General features: G+C 39.0%; 2 protein-coding genes and 1 pseudogene across 2 annotated transcripts; 2 read left to right on the forward strand and 1 right to left on the reverse strand.

Annotated features, from left to right (window-relative positions):
• Positions 1-138: 138 nt before the first annotated feature.
• LOC137943947 (GDP-fucose transporter 1) lies at positions 139-5,810 on the forward strand. The gene is made up of 3 exons (XM_068789393.1): positions 139-195; positions 1,108-1,140; positions 4,514-5,810. The coding sequence occupies exon 3, from the start codon at positions 4,634-4,636 to the stop codon at positions 5,672-5,674; it is 1,041 nt and encodes a 346-aa protein (XP_068645494.1). The 5' UTR covers positions 139-195; positions 1,108-1,140; positions 4,514-4,633; the 3' UTR covers positions 5,675-5,810.
• Positions 5,811-6,089: 279 nt separating this feature from the next.
• Positions 6,090-7,967, reverse strand: LOC137944192 (low affinity inorganic phosphate transporter 1-like; annotated as a pseudogene).
• Positions 7,968-14,125: 6,158 nt separating this feature from the next.
• LOC137944150 (inorganic phosphate transporter 1-4-like) lies at positions 14,126-17,549 on the forward strand. The gene is made up of 2 exons (XM_068789699.1): positions 14,126-14,262; positions 15,762-17,549. The coding sequence occupies exon 2, from the start codon at positions 15,848-15,850 to the stop codon at positions 17,438-17,440; it is 1,593 nt and encodes a 530-aa protein (XP_068645800.1). The 5' UTR covers positions 14,126-14,262; positions 15,762-15,847; the 3' UTR covers positions 17,441-17,549.
• The last annotated feature ends 164 nt before the right edge of the window (positions 17,550-17,713 follow it).

The following is a 17,713-nucleotide window of genomic DNA, read 5'->3' on the forward strand; positions in this document are numbered from 1 at the left end:
GAATTTCTTACAGGTAAACTATAAAACGATGGAAAACCATATACTGGAAAAGTGTCGGCGTCGACCTGATCTGAAGCCATCCCCAAACATCCCGCCGCTGTTCTATACCCTCTTCCTCGATGCCCCCTTCCTCCTCTTCCTCCTCTCGACACAATTTCTCCCAACGCCGCATTCGATCCATACAGCTACTAACAGGTACCTCTTTCTATCTTTCCTCCCTCTGCTGTACTCTCCTCTCCTCACCTCTCTCTTTTCTCTCCTCTCTCTCCTCTCACTCTGTCTAGTACAGCGTCTGTGCCGAGAACGGATCTTGTAGCTAGATTTTCAAATTTCCAGCTGTTGCCGGTTCTTGATACCGCTTTTTCCTCGTCTCTAAGTTTACAATTCGATTTTACTACGTTTTTGGTCTCCAGATAGCTTTTGATTTATTTGTTATGGTTTATTTTTATTTTGTATTGTGTTGCATTTTTATTTTCTATTTTTTGTCGATTAAGTAAGATATATTTGATAACGGGTAAGAAATATTTCCTCTACTAGTGTCAGATGGCTTCATTTTCTGCTCGATCTCAGGAGCACTGTGCTTTTCCAGTTTTATCTCTGTTCCAGATATGGCTCTGTTATTTCGATGTTTTGGTCATCAAAGAATAAATTAGCTGTCTTATTCCAGAGAATGAAAACTCTTCTCGATTTTCCATGGATCCGTTTTAAACTGGCAGTCAGTTTATCCCTGAATGCCAAACGGATTCCTTTATGTCGCCGAAATTGTCTTCTCTGTATATTCGGTTGGGTTGCCTGTCGCAGGTCGGTTTGGTAGTTCTCTTGCCAGCTATAGGTGTTTACTTTTTTGATGCAAGGTTTTTTTATTGTCTCACTTTTCGTTTATATTCTGTTTATGGTTCTTTCAGATTGGAAAATCTCTCCTTTGCAAGTAATTTTTTTTTTCTTAGTCTCCTTTCTACGTGCTTGTGTGTCGAAGTTGTGGTGATATCAGGGTGTCTTTAATTGATTTCGTGAAATATCTGTGAGATCAGTTCGGTTTTTGTTAATATCCCTTGACTTCATTTTGATTGCAATTGAATCTTGAAGCAACTCCTTGTTGTTTTTCAGCTTCCAGCACAACAACTAGTCATCAAACATCAGGTAATTTAAATCCATGGAATAACTGGCTTTTATGTTCACAGCTTTCTCTATTTACGTCTTGTGACAACCTGTTTGATAGCTCAAGAACGATTGCTTTATTATTGATGACAACATAAGCTAATAATGTAAAATGTTATTGATAACTTTGAAATATTCATAAGAATGGGTTCTAAAAGTGACATTACCCAAGGCCCCACTATGATGGGCCACTGCTAAGCAGACCAAATTCGTTTTGACATTTAGCCACAACGACTACGCACAGCTACTAAATTGTAAATTGTAGAGTATATTGTCATTGTACATTGTTATTGGAAAGTCACACATTTACTAAATTTGATGGACAGAAAAAAAAAAAAAAGATCATAGTCCATAACAACACAGAAGAGAGGAGATGAGAGAGAAAGAGAGAGAGATTTCTTTTTTTATTTAATAGAAACCAAAGTTGTAAAACTCAACTTGGTCACTGACCTGGTGAGGTGATTGGGTTTGGCCCAACGTTGAACCAGTGCTGATGTCATAATAATGTCATTGTGATTAAATATTTAAAAATAAAAAAATGAATCCTTGATCTGCAACTGGAGGAGGAGGATGCCTCTCCTCACTTTCTACCAGTGAATGGGGGTTGGGGTGTGGCTTTGCAGTCCCCCCAATCCCAGCAATATTTGTTTCTGCAATGGGGGAAGAATTCTCCAACCTCTTGTCATCACTCAGAGTTCCGTATGGCAGAGGGGGTGCTGCCTCCCTCTTCCCTTCGCCCTTATTGCATCGCATAGGAGAGAAATCTGTCCCATGCGAGTTACCTGGTTGACCTTGCCTGGTTAACCGGTTCACCATTTGAATTTGTTAAACTGGCCTGGTTTGAATTGGTTAATCCGGCCTGGTCATCCAGGTTTTGATTTGTGTCCACGTTTTGTTGCTGAGACTGTAAGAAATGCCAAATGGATCACATAAACTGCTTTTTCATTGACTTAAACTTCTTGATGGTTGGCTTTGCATTGGATTTGTTGCTTACATGAGATTTATGTTCTTTACTATGTTTTTCCTCATCTCTTGGTTCTTTTTCTTGCTTTATTTGCTGTCCATTCTTCAATCCAAACTCCTTAGAGAATTTGGTGTTGTTATAGCCTAGTTGATTCCTCCCAAAATGACTAGCCAAAGGTAGGAAACCTTTTATTGAATAATAAGCATGAGATATTTTCAAACTCTCTCTCTCTCTCTCTCTCTCTCTCTCTCTCTCTCACACACACACACACACACAAAATGCTCATTCTCATTGAAATAGTCTAATATGTTGAGCACATTTGCAAGAATAGATTGGTGGACCTCTTTTACTGAGCTACACTGTCGTTCTCATCCAACACTAAACTAGCAACATAGTTCAGTACATGGAGAACATACACATACAAACCATAGAGAACAGAGACAAAGGTCACAGAAAACACAGACATGGGCTTGGGTTACAACTAGCCTGAGTTGCAAGTACATGTATGACAGTAGACGTGGACTTTTCATTTTCCCACTTACAGGTGGAATGTTTTGTACTTTGCAAATCTCAAAGCTGTTGTTTTTTTAGATGTTTCCCTTTCCTTTTTCTTTTTTCTTAACTACCTTTTTGTCTTGAGTTTTTGGGAATTTATTACACCGTTTATGCACATTGGAAAACATTAGAAATCTGACGGTTGAGTCCAAGGGGTTTACAACTAAAAGATAAGATTGGTTAAAAAGAACAATCATCTAAATTGCAAGTTATGACTACGGTAGTTCTGTTAAGAACGTGCTTATGCCTTAATTGTTGTTTTTTATCATTTTTTTGAGAAATTTGGGTTGACATTGATGATTTCTGTTGAAACTCATCTTAGCTTTCTTTATGTTTGTTAAGTTGGGTCCAAGGCCCATCCCACAATGACTAGCCAACTTAGGAAACCTTTTTCCCAACTAATAAACTCAAGATCTTTGTACTCACTAATCCATGTGGGACTATTACTTAACACTCCCCCTCTCGTGTAGACCCTCTTTTTGTGGCTTTACAAGTGGATAATTTAGGAGTAAGCAGTTTAGGTGTAGGCCCCTCTTTTGTGGTTTTACAAATGGATAGTTTAGGAGTAGGCAGTTTAAGTGTAGGCCCCTTTTTTGTGGCTCTACAAGTGGATAGTTTAGGTGTAGGCCATCTTTTGTGGCTCTACAAGTTGATAGTTTAGGTACAGGCCCACATATGAGTACCTGTTCTAATACCATGTTAAGTTGGGTCCAAGGCCCATCCCACAATGACTAGCCAACTTAGGAAACCTTTTTCCCAGCTAATAAATTCAAGATCTTTGTACTCACTAATCCATGTGGGACTATTCCTTAACAATGTTGAAGAAAGATCCCTGGTGGCATTTTACATGAACTGTTGATGTTGTTCAATATGTGTCAGTTCTTTCATGTTATGCAGTTTTACTGCCATTAGATGCATGTCAACTTTTCACCTATTAGTTATGCATATAACTGCTTCATCCAAGAAGATTGCCAATAAATGTATCAAGTGCATCGATATTTCTTTCTCTGATTTTGCAAGGAAGTGATGGTGCATCTCATGCATTATGTAGAAACATTAAATTCTTTAAAGTTAAATATTTTAAAAATTCTATTAGGTTTGCCTTGATTTATGTCTTGGCTGCAATAAAAATGAGTTTGTGGGCATGGTTGTTGAGCCTCAAGCTGTTCTGGTATTGCATAACTTGTGAACCATGTGTTTCTCCTAGAACTTTTGTGTCCTTTTCATGGTCTTTGTTGGTGAAGTGCAGTTAGATCCATGATTTTTTATGGGTTGAGACCTTGACTTGATTGCTATATTGGGGGCTTTTCGTATGTAAGGTCAGGTATCTTGGGACCGAGTTTGTGCTGAATCAATATTTTACAGAAAAATAAAAAAAAGAAAGTTGGTTTTTCTGTCTCACCTTTGAAATTAATTGTATATGAATATTTCCAAGGCTAATGTTTTGTCATGGGGACTAAAGTTTAGAACTTAAATATCAGAGGATTCAATTAGTTTATGAAGCCAAGATGCTGTAGTGCATCCAGAATGAAAGTGAATTTCCAAAAGGCTTGCCTAAACAGTGGTTGTGGTAGCCTGTAACTACTGTCATCCCATAGCTCAAGGTGCCATGGAGTACATGCTCTCCATGCACCTGAAGCATTCCGATCAAAACTGTGAAATCTTCTGTCCTCTTATCTCCTTTTTAATAATTTAGCTTTTCTCTCTTTTCATGGATTATTGAAGCCTGTTGTATAGGAGGATGGGATTGTCGTTCTAAAAATTCTTTATAATTTTTTTGTTTGTTATTGCTGGAGTAGCTTGTTGCTTCTACTGATTTTATGTCATTTATTTCAGAGGTATGAGGCTCCAAGGGGAGATTGAGAACTTGGATCATCACCGATCAAACCTCTTCAAGACGTTCAAGAAACTTGTTCAAACTTCTCATAAAGAAAATAAATCCCACTAGTAGTCAGAATGGTCACCCCAAAATTAGAGCTTTCCAAACAATACTATGCCACGTCCAGTCTTGTCATTGGCTATGCCCTTTGCTCTAGCCTTCTTGCTGTTATAAACAAATATGCTATAACCCAATTCAACTTCCCTGGTCTGTTAACTGCGCTGCAGTACCTGACTTCTGTCCTTGGCGTATGGATTCTCGGAAAATTGAAGTTTCTCCACCATGATCCATTCACATTCCATACTGCCAAGAAATTCTTCCCTGCTGCTTTTGTGTTCTATCTTGCAATCTTCACGAACACGAATCTCCTCCGACATGCCAATGTTGATACCTTCATTGTTTTTCGCTCTTTGACCCCTCTGTTGGTTGCCATTGCGGATACCTTCTTTAGAAAGCAACCCGTCCCCTCCAAACTAACCTTTTTATCACTTGTGACCATTTTAGGTGGTGCCATTGGGTATGTTATTACAGATTCTGGTTTTACTCTCACAGCCTACTCATGGGCATTTGCTTACTTGATTACAATCACGACTGAGATGGTTTACATTAAGCATATGGTGACTAATCTTGGATTGAACACATGGGGATTTGTGTTGTACAACAACTTATTATCCTTGATGATTGCACCAGTATTTTGGGTTCTCACTGGGGAGTATGTTGATGTCTTTTTGGCTGCAGAATCGGATGCCAGCAAGTGGGTTGGGTCAGCTGCATTCTTTGCAGTGGCATTGTCTTGTTTGTTTGGGTTGCTCATTAGTTTTTTTGGCTTTGCTGCCCGGAAAGCAATCTCTGCCACAGCTTTTACAGTCACTGGAGTTGTCAATAAGTTTTTGACAGTTGCCATTAATGTCTTGATATGGGATAAGCATGCGAGCCCGTTTGGCCTGGTTTGCTTGCTTTTCACAATTATCGGAGGAATACTGTATCAGCAATCCGTTACTGGAGCTGTATCCCCATCCTCACAGCAGGAGTCAGGGGCATTGAAGCAGACAGACACTGAAAATAGGAAGAGTGATTCTGAAGATGAAAAAGTATCTGGTGAGTTGCCTGATGTATGAATAGGATAGCTGCAGTTGTTTTTTCTACCTGTTTAGATGTTCAGCTGCTGGAGCAATAGTCATGAGGCTTAGACCTCAATTTTGAAGAAGAATATTCAATATTTTTCTTATATCAAACACGCCTTAGCTTCATGGATTTGGAAGAGTCACTGAAGTGCTCGTTTCTATTATTTTCTGCTAGTAGACTTTTTCTTAATTTTTTCTATCGTTTAGAATACCTGCCTTCTTCAACAATGTTTCAAGAAATGGATTACTGTTTTATAACCCTGTATTTGCTCTGTAAGGAGTTTGCCTTTGTTGCATGTTATTTGCTAATCTTCACTGTCTGCTTAATATTTTTCAAAATAGTAATTAATGATACAAAAACAAATTTGATTAATTTATTACGAAATAAAGAACAGATCAAACGAATTTATTTAAAGAGGTGCTGCGGCTCCTTCTTCTTCCTGGTTCTTGCCGGACATCTCTTCCAGTGACTTCCCCTTAGATTCTGGCACCAAGAAGGTGAACAAAAGGCCCAGAAGGTTTGTCACTCCCAGCACTAGCAGCGAGTTCTTCACCCCAATTCCTGCAGGATATCCGGGATCTGTCTTCGTCTTGTCCTTGCTCTGTGCTGCATGCAAAAACCCGAACGCCCCGACAATGGCCCCCGCCTTTCCTGCAGCCGCCGAGATCCCATGACAGGTTGACCTCAGCCTCGCCGGGAAAATCTCCGCCGGCACGATGAATGTCGTGCTGTTTGGCCCGAAGTTGGCGAAGAAGGTCAGCGCGTACATGATCACGAATCCGATTCGGTTGTCGTGCTGGGTCCAGTGGTTGTAGGGGATGGCAAGAGCGAACATGAAGACGGTCATGAAGAAGAATCCCATCAGTTGGATCCTGAAACGGCCGATGCGGTCGATGAGGACAAACCGTGAACCAGTAGCCCGGCACGGTACTGCAGAGGGCGATGAGGGTTTGGGGTCTTGTGATTCGGTAAACCTCCTCGATCGCATTCATGGTGCGGGCACTGGGGATCCACCCGATTGCCGTGAAGATGTCCTTCTGGAAGAGGTTCTGGCTGTAGAATGCGATGTCGAGAAGGAGCCAGGTGGTGGCGGTTCCCAGCAAGTGAAGCCCGTGTCGACGGAGAAACTCTCTCGAGAACAGCCCGAAGTTGTTCTTCGGACTTGTTATGATTTTCTCAACCTTCACTTGTTCTGCCTCAATCTCCACCTGCAGAACCTTGGTCATGTCTGCTGCAGCTTGCTTGGCGTTCTTGGCGACAAGGGCGGTGTACCGAGCCGTCTCCGACATCTTCATCCGCCAGTAATAGGTCACGGCCGCCGGAATCGCATCAAACATGAGAACAATTCTCCAGACGTAATCCGCCTGCGGCACAGTGGATCCTGCCGGGTCTGTCGCATAGTCGGGAGCGTCGTATTTGGCCTTGAAAGCCGCGGAGACGATGATGGCCACCATCCCTCCGGCAAGGAAAAGAGAAGTAGAGGTCATTTACAGTTGGATGTCCAGCCACAATACAGAAAAAGCATTAAACAATCCCGTGATCGTCAAAATCACATTGAGTACAGAGTAAAAATGAAAAGAAATTAGAAAAGAATAATCAAATAAGTCCAGCCCTGTGTCATCATGAGAATTTCTTAGTAAAGAACGTATTTCAGGTGGATTAAGGAAAAAAAAAATCAGTACCGAAATATTATATTGTTTGCAGTGACAAGTTAGGAACAAAGGGAAAACGACAATTTCCGATTAGAACAGAAACGAAAGCCTCAGTGCCGGAAAAATTGTAGTTTGTTTTTTCTGGGAAAGATTATTAGGGGGACATGGATTCAGTAAAGGATGTTCAAAAAGCAAGAGGAAGAAAAGAAGAAGGATCTTCTTAGGATCTAACAAAAGCGGAAATCTAGAAACCTTTCCACGACTGAGGGGACGTCCGGAAGAAACAAAGATGGAATCAGGAAATCATGGCGAGAAAGAAGGTGCTGCAGGCAATTTCAGAAAAAAGGCTAAGCAGAGAAAGGACAAAGAGAATGACTGAGGAAAAAGCTTGATTAAAATAAAAATTTCGGTAGCTGAGAGGGAAAACAGCAGAGAACAAAACTGAGGGGAGGCACAAAATTGAAATAAGGCGAAATCCCTGAACCTACCCCCGTCAACACCCATTGCACCATGTCCTCCTGGTCTAGAAAAGAAAGACACTACTAGACAGAAATAACTATACGAGAAAAAAAGAGAAACAGACAACGACAAACTGGAAAAGAAAATCTGGAGAAGAACATGAAAGCAAACCAGAACAGTTTAGAACCAGATGTTACTTCAAATTGTCGTTTTCAGCAAAAAAAAAAAAAAAAAAAAAACGATTCCTAGAAGAAAAAGAAGATCGAATAAATAATCCGGTTTGGACGAAGGAAACAGTTGGTTAACGCAGAAGAAATGACAGCAAAGAACAAATTTTAATCAAGAAGAATGTAGACAAACAGCGACACTTGAGAACAAAGTTTGTTTTCTGGGAAAAAATCGCAGAAACACCTTTCACATCACTTCAACAAAAGCACTTCGCAAATCGCTGTATTTCTTGGAGCTCTCGGAAAGCTTAAAGCTCCAAGAAACATAGAACATAAACACCAGCTATCCATGAAACCGGAGGCGGAGGTCAAAATCGTATGCCACCCATCATTCTCCACCAAGTAAACAGAGCATGCAATGGGAGAAACGAAACCAAGAGCCCAGAAAAACGAGAAAAACCATTGACACACGAAAAAAAAACCAAACCCAAGATCAAGATTTCTCACCTTTTTATAAACTGCTAAATTCCTGTGCATCTACGTAGACAAATCATGTATAAGCTCGGAGATTGAAATCAGAACGAGGGGGAGAGAAGAGTTAGCCACATAGCAAAGATTTGACCATTTAAGTAGGATAATCAAAAGAGGCGACTCCTTCAATAAGGAAAATTAAAATTGAAAATTTGAAGAGCCAAAATCCAAACTGAGTGCTTATGACAAAACTCGTGGAAAAAGAATGATCAATCAAGCTACCAAGTTAAGACCCGAAGCAAAAACTCCTTGAAGATTGTTGGTGTGAAGAAGAACTTATATGAAGTAGAAGCTTGATGACTTGAAGATTTAGAGTCAAGTTACATAAGAAAATATAAAAAAACTGTAACAATGTAAAAAGACAATCAATAAAAATTCGATTCTAAGGTACTGAAGAGCATTGGAGCTTTAAGGCATGAAATGTTCTAAAATCATATTTAAACGATACATATGAATGGTTTAATTTTGCTAAGACTCTTAGTCTAACTTTAATGAACTCAAAATAGTACACTAACATGAAGCATGATCCATCAACCTTCATGAGTTTGATCCATCATTTAGAATGCAAAATGTTAGAGCTTATAAAAGTGTAATTGATTATTAGATCCATCATTTAGAGCTTACAAAATGTTGTTAGATGAGGTTATAAAGCACGATCGATCATATAAAACTCTTCATAGCCAATTCTATAAAACATGATCGATCAATCCAAAGGAGTTGATCAATCAATGCATTTTTTGAAAGATTGAAAACTCGTTGATGTTCATGCTCTAATCAACCAATAAATTTGGAGGACAAAAAATATGGTCTTTATACATGGTTGATTCATCATACTTTCCAGTGATTGATCCCATTTTTTGTATATTTTTAAAAACGACAAAAAAATGGTTTAGTTTGGTTGGGAATCTTATAAATAGGCCCCCCAAACTTGTTTGGGGCTATTAATTAGGAATTTATTGGCAATTCAAAGCAATCCAAAGATTTTTTCAATTAAAATTTTCATACAATTTTTTTTAGAGAAAAAAGAGCAATTTCATCATGAAATCACATCAATTTGTCTCAAATCACTTCACATTCCTGGCTATCTCAAACTCCTTTATATTTTCTATTGTCTTCAAAGGATTGGTAGCTTGGATCTTTTTAGAAGAAGGCAATCTCTCCTATAAAAAAAATGTATATTTTTCCTTTTCTACTTGTGTATTTTCAATTTATCTTTGGAGAGGAGCTCTACAACCTTAATCTAGAAAGAGAAGAACTTACGAGAAGTATAATCTAGTTGTACAAGCTCTTGGAAGAGATTTGTCTTACGTAATTGGGCATTACACTAGGCTTAAGGAGAGTCAAAATCTCTTTTGAATATCAATTTCAGCTAATAGAACTTATTACTCGAATTTTTTCAAGCAAGAATTCTTGAGTGGTGAAACACCACCTAGGTCAACATCAATCACTAAAAATAACAAGTTGTGAATTAGAAAAGGAATTGACCACATTGTGCAAAAAAAGGAACCTTTCAAAAGGAAAAGCCAAATAATTATATTAAGTCGACCCCTTTGTATAGAAAATTCATATTGTCATACTTTCAAGCATAGAATTAAAAGTGGCAGGTCTTCAAATGATGTAAGTGACCTACCATTGTCATCGCTAATAAAAATTGAATTTAATGCATCTTTTTTCAAACTTTTAGACCTAATTTCAACCTAGTTTTTCTAAATACTAAAAAATTCATATTTTGGCCATAACAACTAGTTTTTGAATATTGGAGAGCTTTCTATTTAACCAAACTTGCCTCAACCAACCTAAAACTTTTACCATAGTGAGCTTCAACTCTACTAAGCCATCCCACAAGATTTTGAGAATTTATAGTTTGTTTTTGGAACTCTTTATTTTTATTCAAACTTTAACTTTGTGTGATTTGAATTTAATGTTGAGAAAATTTATCTCATTTTCTAGGAATTACTTGAGTCAATCTCTTTGTCAAGTTCCTTGGGTTGGTCCTCTTTTTTGCTATATAGGGTGATATTTGGTCCATTATGACTCTTATTCTGGCCTTTTAAGTGAGCTTTCTAATTGTTCTATAGTGGGTTTCTTACCATTGTCCTTTGAGTGACTGGCTTTTATCTCGCGTAGTGATTAATATCTCTATTTTGTGATTTAAATCCCTTATGCCAAATTATAAATTTTTATTTATATCACCCATATTTCCTTTACCCTTTCCTTGGGTTTTGCCCTCTAGTTGAGGTTCTTAGTTATTGGTCTCAAGATGTCCAAAGAGATAATTTTGACAATAACAAATATTCAAGTTACCAATGATGTGCATTATCTAAGGTAAAATTTTGATGGTTTTTTATTAAGGTGGGATGGAAAAAGATGATTGTTATAGTTTTTTTTATATTTAGGCTGGATCATTACCATATATTCTCCGGCTTGAGGGGAGAAAGAGAGGAGTACATGTGAAGTGAAAGCATGAAATTTGAGGACCACAATAATTTTGAAGAATTTTGAAGCTACATAGGCGACAAATATTTGAAGACTAAATTTTTTTTATTAAAACCCAATTTTTATTTTCTTTTCATGCATATGGGAATTGAGATACAAATTTTATACCAAGCCGAAGTTATATGCTCCAATTTGAAGGGGATTGTTGGAAGACATAATTAGAGTTAATAGTTTACTTTCTAGAAAATCTTGCCATTGGGGTATTAATTAGAGTGGCTTGGGAAAATTAATTGAGAAATTTTTTTTGATAGGTTCATCTAGAACTTTGATAAATCAAGAGAGAAAGTGTTTGTTATTGCCTGAATCTAGCAAATCTCATGGGGAGATTAAATTGCAATCATGTATTTAGGCATACGTGTGGCTTGAAAGAGAGCTAAATCTCTTTCTTGTAATTCCAAGTTAATAGAGTTATTATTAGTGAAATTTCACAAGCACGGGTTCTTAGGCAATGACTACCAATAGGGGAACAATGATAACAAAATATTTAGTATTCAATTTGTAGTGTTTGAATTTTTGTGCATTTTATTTGCATATTTACTTGATTTAATTCTTGCACATCTTATGTTTTTAAACTTGAAATTCTCAATTCACCTCCCTCTTGATAAGCGACTTGGGCCAATAGTGACACCTATGTCCTCTTTGTGGTAGTGGGTTAAGAAAAAAACAGAGAAGAAAAACATTTAAAAATTAAAATCATCTGATACATGAGAAATTTGCAGCCTAAGACAGTAGAATAATTTATAAGCATTGCAAGAGGTTGACAATCTCCTAAGCTTCAATTATACATGATCAAAGAAAATAACCACCTTTTCTTCTCCTCTCATTTTTCTTAGCACTAGGTATTAGTGTTGCATTAATTTGTCAAAGCATTGCTTAGGAATGATCTTCTTTGGAAGGTCAATTCCCATGCAGTTTTCTTTTGTCTTCGTTGAAAAGCAAGACATCCCTCGATTCATTCTCATCAAGTCAGAAGAATGAGTTGAATCCAAGGACAAAAGGATACCTTAATTTGTTCTCAAGTGAGTGTCTTTGACCTCCAAGACAAATATCTGCATTAGGAGCTACCTTCATATAATATATATCTATTTGTAGCAACCAATGTGGGTGGGTAGCCTAGGGAAAAGAAAGCTTGACTTAGAGCTTGGTTTTGGTAGCAAGAAATGCCAGATGTAAGTGAATGATTATTCCTTTAAACTTAGGTAGACATTTTCTAGGAAATTGACCAAGTTATTTCTTAGTATGGGGTCATTAAACTTAGGTAGATCAAATTTTTTTATTTTTTTTCACAACAACTTCACCACACCATTGTCTATCCCCACTTACCCAATAACCCACACTAACCCCACACCCTCACTCTCTTTTTTTTGGGTTTAGGGTATTAAGGTTTAGAATGGGTTTTGGGTTTTTTAGGGGTTCCAGTGTTTAGGATGGGTTTAGGGTTTAGTGGTTTTTAGGGTTTACTTTTTTTTTTTTTCTAATTTCAGGTTTCACTATGGGTTTAGGGTTTACAGTTTTTTCGATTTAGGGTTTTTTAGGGTTTTAGGATTTAGACTCTTATGGTTTTGGGTTTTTTAGGGGTTCTAGTGTTTAGGATGGGTTTAGGGTTTAGTGGTTTTTAGGGTTTAGGATTTTTTTTTCTAATTTCAGGTTTCATTATGGGTTTAGGGTTTAGTGGTTTTTTAGGGTTTACAGTTTTTTTGATTTAGGGTTTTCTAGGGTTTTAGGATTTAGACTCTTATGGTTTTGGGTTTTTTAGGGGTTCTAGTGTTTATGGATGGGTTTTGGGTTTTCTTTTTTTTTCTAATTTCAGGTTTTAGTATGGGTTTAGGGTTTGGTATTTTTTAGTAATTTTTAATATTCTTAGATATATCTTCTTGTTCCAATGTCTTGGAACATCAACTTGAAGCATTATCAGCAGAAAGTCTTTTCACACTGGACTGGCTTCATTGACCACCTGATCAGATTAATTAACTCCAGATTTCTTAAAGTTCATCTGCATCAAAAACAGACTTTCCATCTTTTACTAGTTTAGTGTGGATTAATTAATGTGGGTGGTTAATTAACCTTGGGATTATGAGTTGTCACCTGTCTGTTTGAAATGGGTAGACTGAAATCTGATCTTTGGTCTTTCACTCTTAGAGAAAAGAGATGAAACTTACTATGGCTACAAGAAAGTGAAGCATTAGAGAACAAATAAAAATAAATTATAAAGATAAGTTGATGTTTAATATATAAAAATAAATAAATATGACCCCTTTCATTATTTATAATTGAAGCATCTAAGTTGTGGTAGAGGTTAGTTATTACCTCTAAAAATAAAATTTAATATTTTAATAAAAACACCAGTTATTCAAATTGATTATAGATTTTCATGAAAAGGTGAAACTGAAGCTGCTTCGAATCCAAAATGATTGGCCTAAGAGGCAATTTGTTTCAACGACCCTATCCTTGATTGAATTTTATGCCTTATGTGTTAGAAAAGTGTGTCCTCGTGTGACTCGAGTGATATCGGAAAACAAACCAGAAGGGAAAATGTCGATATGTCACTTTTGTCAGCAAAGTGGGTTTTTTATCCGTGTGAGAAATATTTCACTAACTTGATGTAATCTGATTACATGAGTTCTTATTTATAATAAAAGAAAGTAGTAGAATCCAATTACAACTAAACCACCCTTGTCCCAATTACACTCAAAGTCTAACACTTAAAATAAGGCATATCATAATAAAATAACTTAACATGAATAGAAGACTAACATAACTAAAACACCTTTTAATTGAAACTTTTCTACGAGACTTCCTTCCGTAATAATTTTGGCTTTGTAAGACATCTTATTGTGATAGTCATATAAGACTTTTTCATAGCACCCCAATATGGTCCCAAACTGCAATTTTTGGTTTACCATCTCATTCAATCATCTTCTCTTCTAGCCTTTGAATTTACCCTCTTATAACTTCAGCATGCGGCCAAATCAAAAGATGGTAATTTGAAGAGGCATGAAATATTCATAAAGCAATTCCGCCTAAGAGGCCGTGAACAGCGTTGACTTGAAAGGCAAGAGGAATATACTGTCAAAGGATTCCGTTACCGGGGCTTATTAATGTTCGCCCGCTCCACCCATCTCTCCGCTCTGTACTCAACTGTGTTGTATGTGTCCTCACTCCAGTCCCTCCTCTTCTTTTATATTCTTTTTACGTCCTAATGCAGGAATGTTGTCTTCCCTGCTTTGTTTGTGTTCAGAGTCAGGGTGATCCGTGAAGACGATCCTGTTCCAAAGGGTAAGGAAAAGAAAATTCTAGTTTTGGCTATTTGGTTTCTCTTCGGATGAGTCATTGAAATCGAGGTTATGAATGGATCGTTCTGGTTTGCTTCCCTATTATGTATTTCGAATTTCTTTTTGTTTCAAGTTGTAGATGGTAATCTTGTGCATTTGGTTTCTGGGGTTTTTTGTCGGGTCTGTTTGTTTCTTCTATTGGCCGACTGTTAGATTTGAAGATCTCTTTCTGTCTCTGTTTTTTCTCTTTTTCTCTTTCTTGGTTCTCATTCTTTTGAATGTTGCTTCAGATTTTACTTAATGTCGGCTCTGTTTTTTTCCTGATTGTTTCAGATTTTGTTTTATGTACATACTTGGTGTATTTTTTAGTTTATAATTTTGTTTTCTTGAGTTTCGATTTATGTATTGGCGTTCATTTCTCTCTGTAAACTATGTAGTTTTTAATGGTTTCTTTTGTCTCAGCTGATTGCTGGGATGGTGCCTGTTTTTATGATGACGAGAAGAAGACCCAGAAGTCCTAAAAAGATTTTTTATCTTCTTCTTCCCTTTTCTGCTTTTCCTCTTTCTTTTACCAGTTAACAGATTTTAAATCTCCGAAATTCTTTCCCTTCCAGTTTTATCTTTTTGTTTTCATGCTTATTTCCTTCCGCTGCAAATCTCCTTCTCCGATTCCATTATCTATTCCGTTCCTAATCTGTTTATCCTTCAAAATCACAGTAACAGGGGCGTCTCTTCGATCTTTTTAATGGTTTCTTTTGTCTCAGCTGATTGCTGGGATGGTGCCTGTTTTTATGATGACGAGAAGAAGACCCAGAAGTCCTAAAAAGATTTTTTATCTTCTTCTTCCCTTTTCTGCTTTTCCTCTTTCTTTTACCAGTTAACAGATTTTAAATCTCCGAAATTCTTTCCCTTCCAGTTTTATCTTTTTGTTTTCATGCTTATTTCCTTCCGCTGCAAATCTCCTTCTCCGATTCCATTATCTATTCCGTTCCTAATCTGTTTATCCTTCAAAATCACAGTAACAGGGGCGTCTCTTCGATCTTTTCGTCACTCTGAAATTTTTACCATCTTTGTCCTTGTCATAATCAATGAACTCATTTCTGAACTTTTCCGAAAGAACCTGTTTTGTTTCTTTCTCCAGTCTACTGTCGACTGTGACCATTGAAAACCTCTTCAAATTCTTGATTTTAAATCGAATAAATGCTTGCCCATAAATAATAAGTCTGTATTGACCAGGAAAATTGTAGCTTGACTTCTTCTGCAGTTTAATGGTGATGTCAGTGGTGGGTACGAGAGCTAACTGTTCCCTGTACAATGAACTAGTTTTTTAAATTGATTGGGATTTGATATGCCCACCTTGACTTAGGAATGCTTCTCAGGTTGCGCAGGTTTCCCTTTTTGTCTTCTGGAAATTGAAATTTAATCGAATCAGAGTTTCAAAATTCACGATTTCTGGTTTTGGTAGTCGGGAATTGAAATTTTGAATCTCTTTCTCTGTGACAGATTCGAATTTTCTGGGTTTCGTGACTTCCGTCCGAATATAGAAAGGGAACGAAGAAGTACTCAAACAGAGAAGCTAGTGATCGAAAATGGCAGGTGGACAGCAGCTTCAAGTGCTGAATGCCCTCGATGTGGCGAAGACGCAGTGGTACCACTTCACTGCTATTGTAATTGCCGGCATGGGATTCTTCACCGATGCTTATGATCTCTTCTGCATCTCCCTCGTCACCAAGCTCCTCGGCCGAATCTATTACTTCGAGGGAGATGCCAAGAGGCCTGGGGGTCTCCCCCCGAATGTCTCCGCCGCAGTCACTGGCGTCGCCTTCTGTGGGACTCTCGCCGGGCAGCTCTTTTTCGGTTGGCTCGGAGACAAGATGGGGAGGAAAAAGGTCTACGGGATGACGCTCATGATCATGATCATCTGCTCCATCGCCTCTGGTCTCTCTTTCGGTAAAGATCCTAAAGGAGTCGTGGCCACCCTCTGCTTCTTCCGCTTCTGGCTCGGCTTCGGTATCGGCGGAGACTACCCGTTGTCGGCGACCATCATGTCGGAGTACGCCAACAAGAAGACCCGTGGGGCTTTCATCGCCGCCGTCTTCGCCATGCAGGGGTTCGGCATCCTCGCGGGAGGGATGGTGGCCATCATCGTCTCCGCGGCCTTCAAGGCTAAGTATGACGCTCCCAGCTATATAGCAGACCCGGTAGGGTCTACGGTCTCGCAGGCGGATTACGTCTGGAGGATCATCCTCATGTTCGGTGCAATCCCGGCGGCCACGACTTACTACTGGCGGATGAAGATGCCGGAAACCGCCCGGTACACCGCCCTTGTGGCCAAGGACGCGAAGCGAGCGGCCGCCGATATGACCAAGGTGCTGCAGGTGGAGCTGGAAGCGGAGCAAGACAAAGTCGAGAAATTAACCGAGGCCTCAAAAAACCAATTCGGGTTGTTCTCGAAGGAGTTTCTCCGCCGGCACGGGCTTCACTTGGTGGGCACCACCACTACCTGGTTCCTTCTCGACATCGCCTTCTACAGCCAGAACCTCTTCCAGAAGGACATCTTCAGTGCAGTCGGGTGGATCCCCAGCGCCGGCACCATGAATGCAATCGAGGAGGTGTTCCGAATCGCAAGAGCCCAGACGCTCATCGCCCTCTGCAGTACCGTGCCGGGGTACTGGTTCACGGTCGCCCTCATCGACCACATCGGCCGTTTCACAATCCAAATGATCGGATTCTTCTTCATGACCGTCTTCATGTTCGCTCTCGCTATCCCCTATAACCACTGGACGGAGCACGATAACCGAATAGGGTTCGTGATCATGTACGCGCTCACCTTTTTCTTCGCCAACTTCGGACCTAATAGCACGACCTTCATCGTGCCGGCAGAGATCTTCCCGGCGAGGCTGAGGTCAACCTGCCATGGAATCTCGGCGGCTGCAGGGAAAGCCGGAGCAATGGTCGGTGCGTTCGGGTTCTTGTACGCAGCACAGACCAAGGACAAGACGAAGACAGATCCCGGGTACCCTCCTGGTATTGGAGTGAAGAACTCTCTAATCGTGCTTGGAGTATGCAACCTTCTGGGCTTGCTGTTTACTTTCCTGGTGCCCGAATCGAAGGGAAAATCACTGGAAGAGATGTCCGGGGAGCAGGAGGAAGAAGAAATGGAGAATGGAACCCCTGTTTAGTGTAGGATGGTACCAGTCTAGTCATTAGAAATGTCGTAAGATAGTTTCTCTCTCTCTCTCTCTCTCTCTCTCTCTACTGTAAAACCAGAAACAGGTGTTTCATTTTTGAGATCTGCTCTTTGTTCACTGTAACTAACTGTTCTCATTCTCCTCTAGCAACAGAATCGAAGAACTCCATTTTTAAAACTAGAAAAACATTAAAAAAATCAAAATTTGAAACATATAAGAGAGTTGAAATAAATGAATCGTTTGGTTGATTCCAGTGGGTCCTCG

The sequence above is a fragment of the Aristolochia californica genome, unplaced genomic scaffold (assembly GCF_029961685.1).
Source record: "Aristolochia californica isolate CCGP_79_NKW_82.1479 unplaced genomic scaffold, dmAriCali1.0.hap1 SCAF_11, whole genome shotgun sequence".
NCBI lineage: Eukaryota > Viridiplantae > Streptophyta > Magnoliopsida > Piperales > Aristolochiaceae > Aristolochia > Aristolochia californica.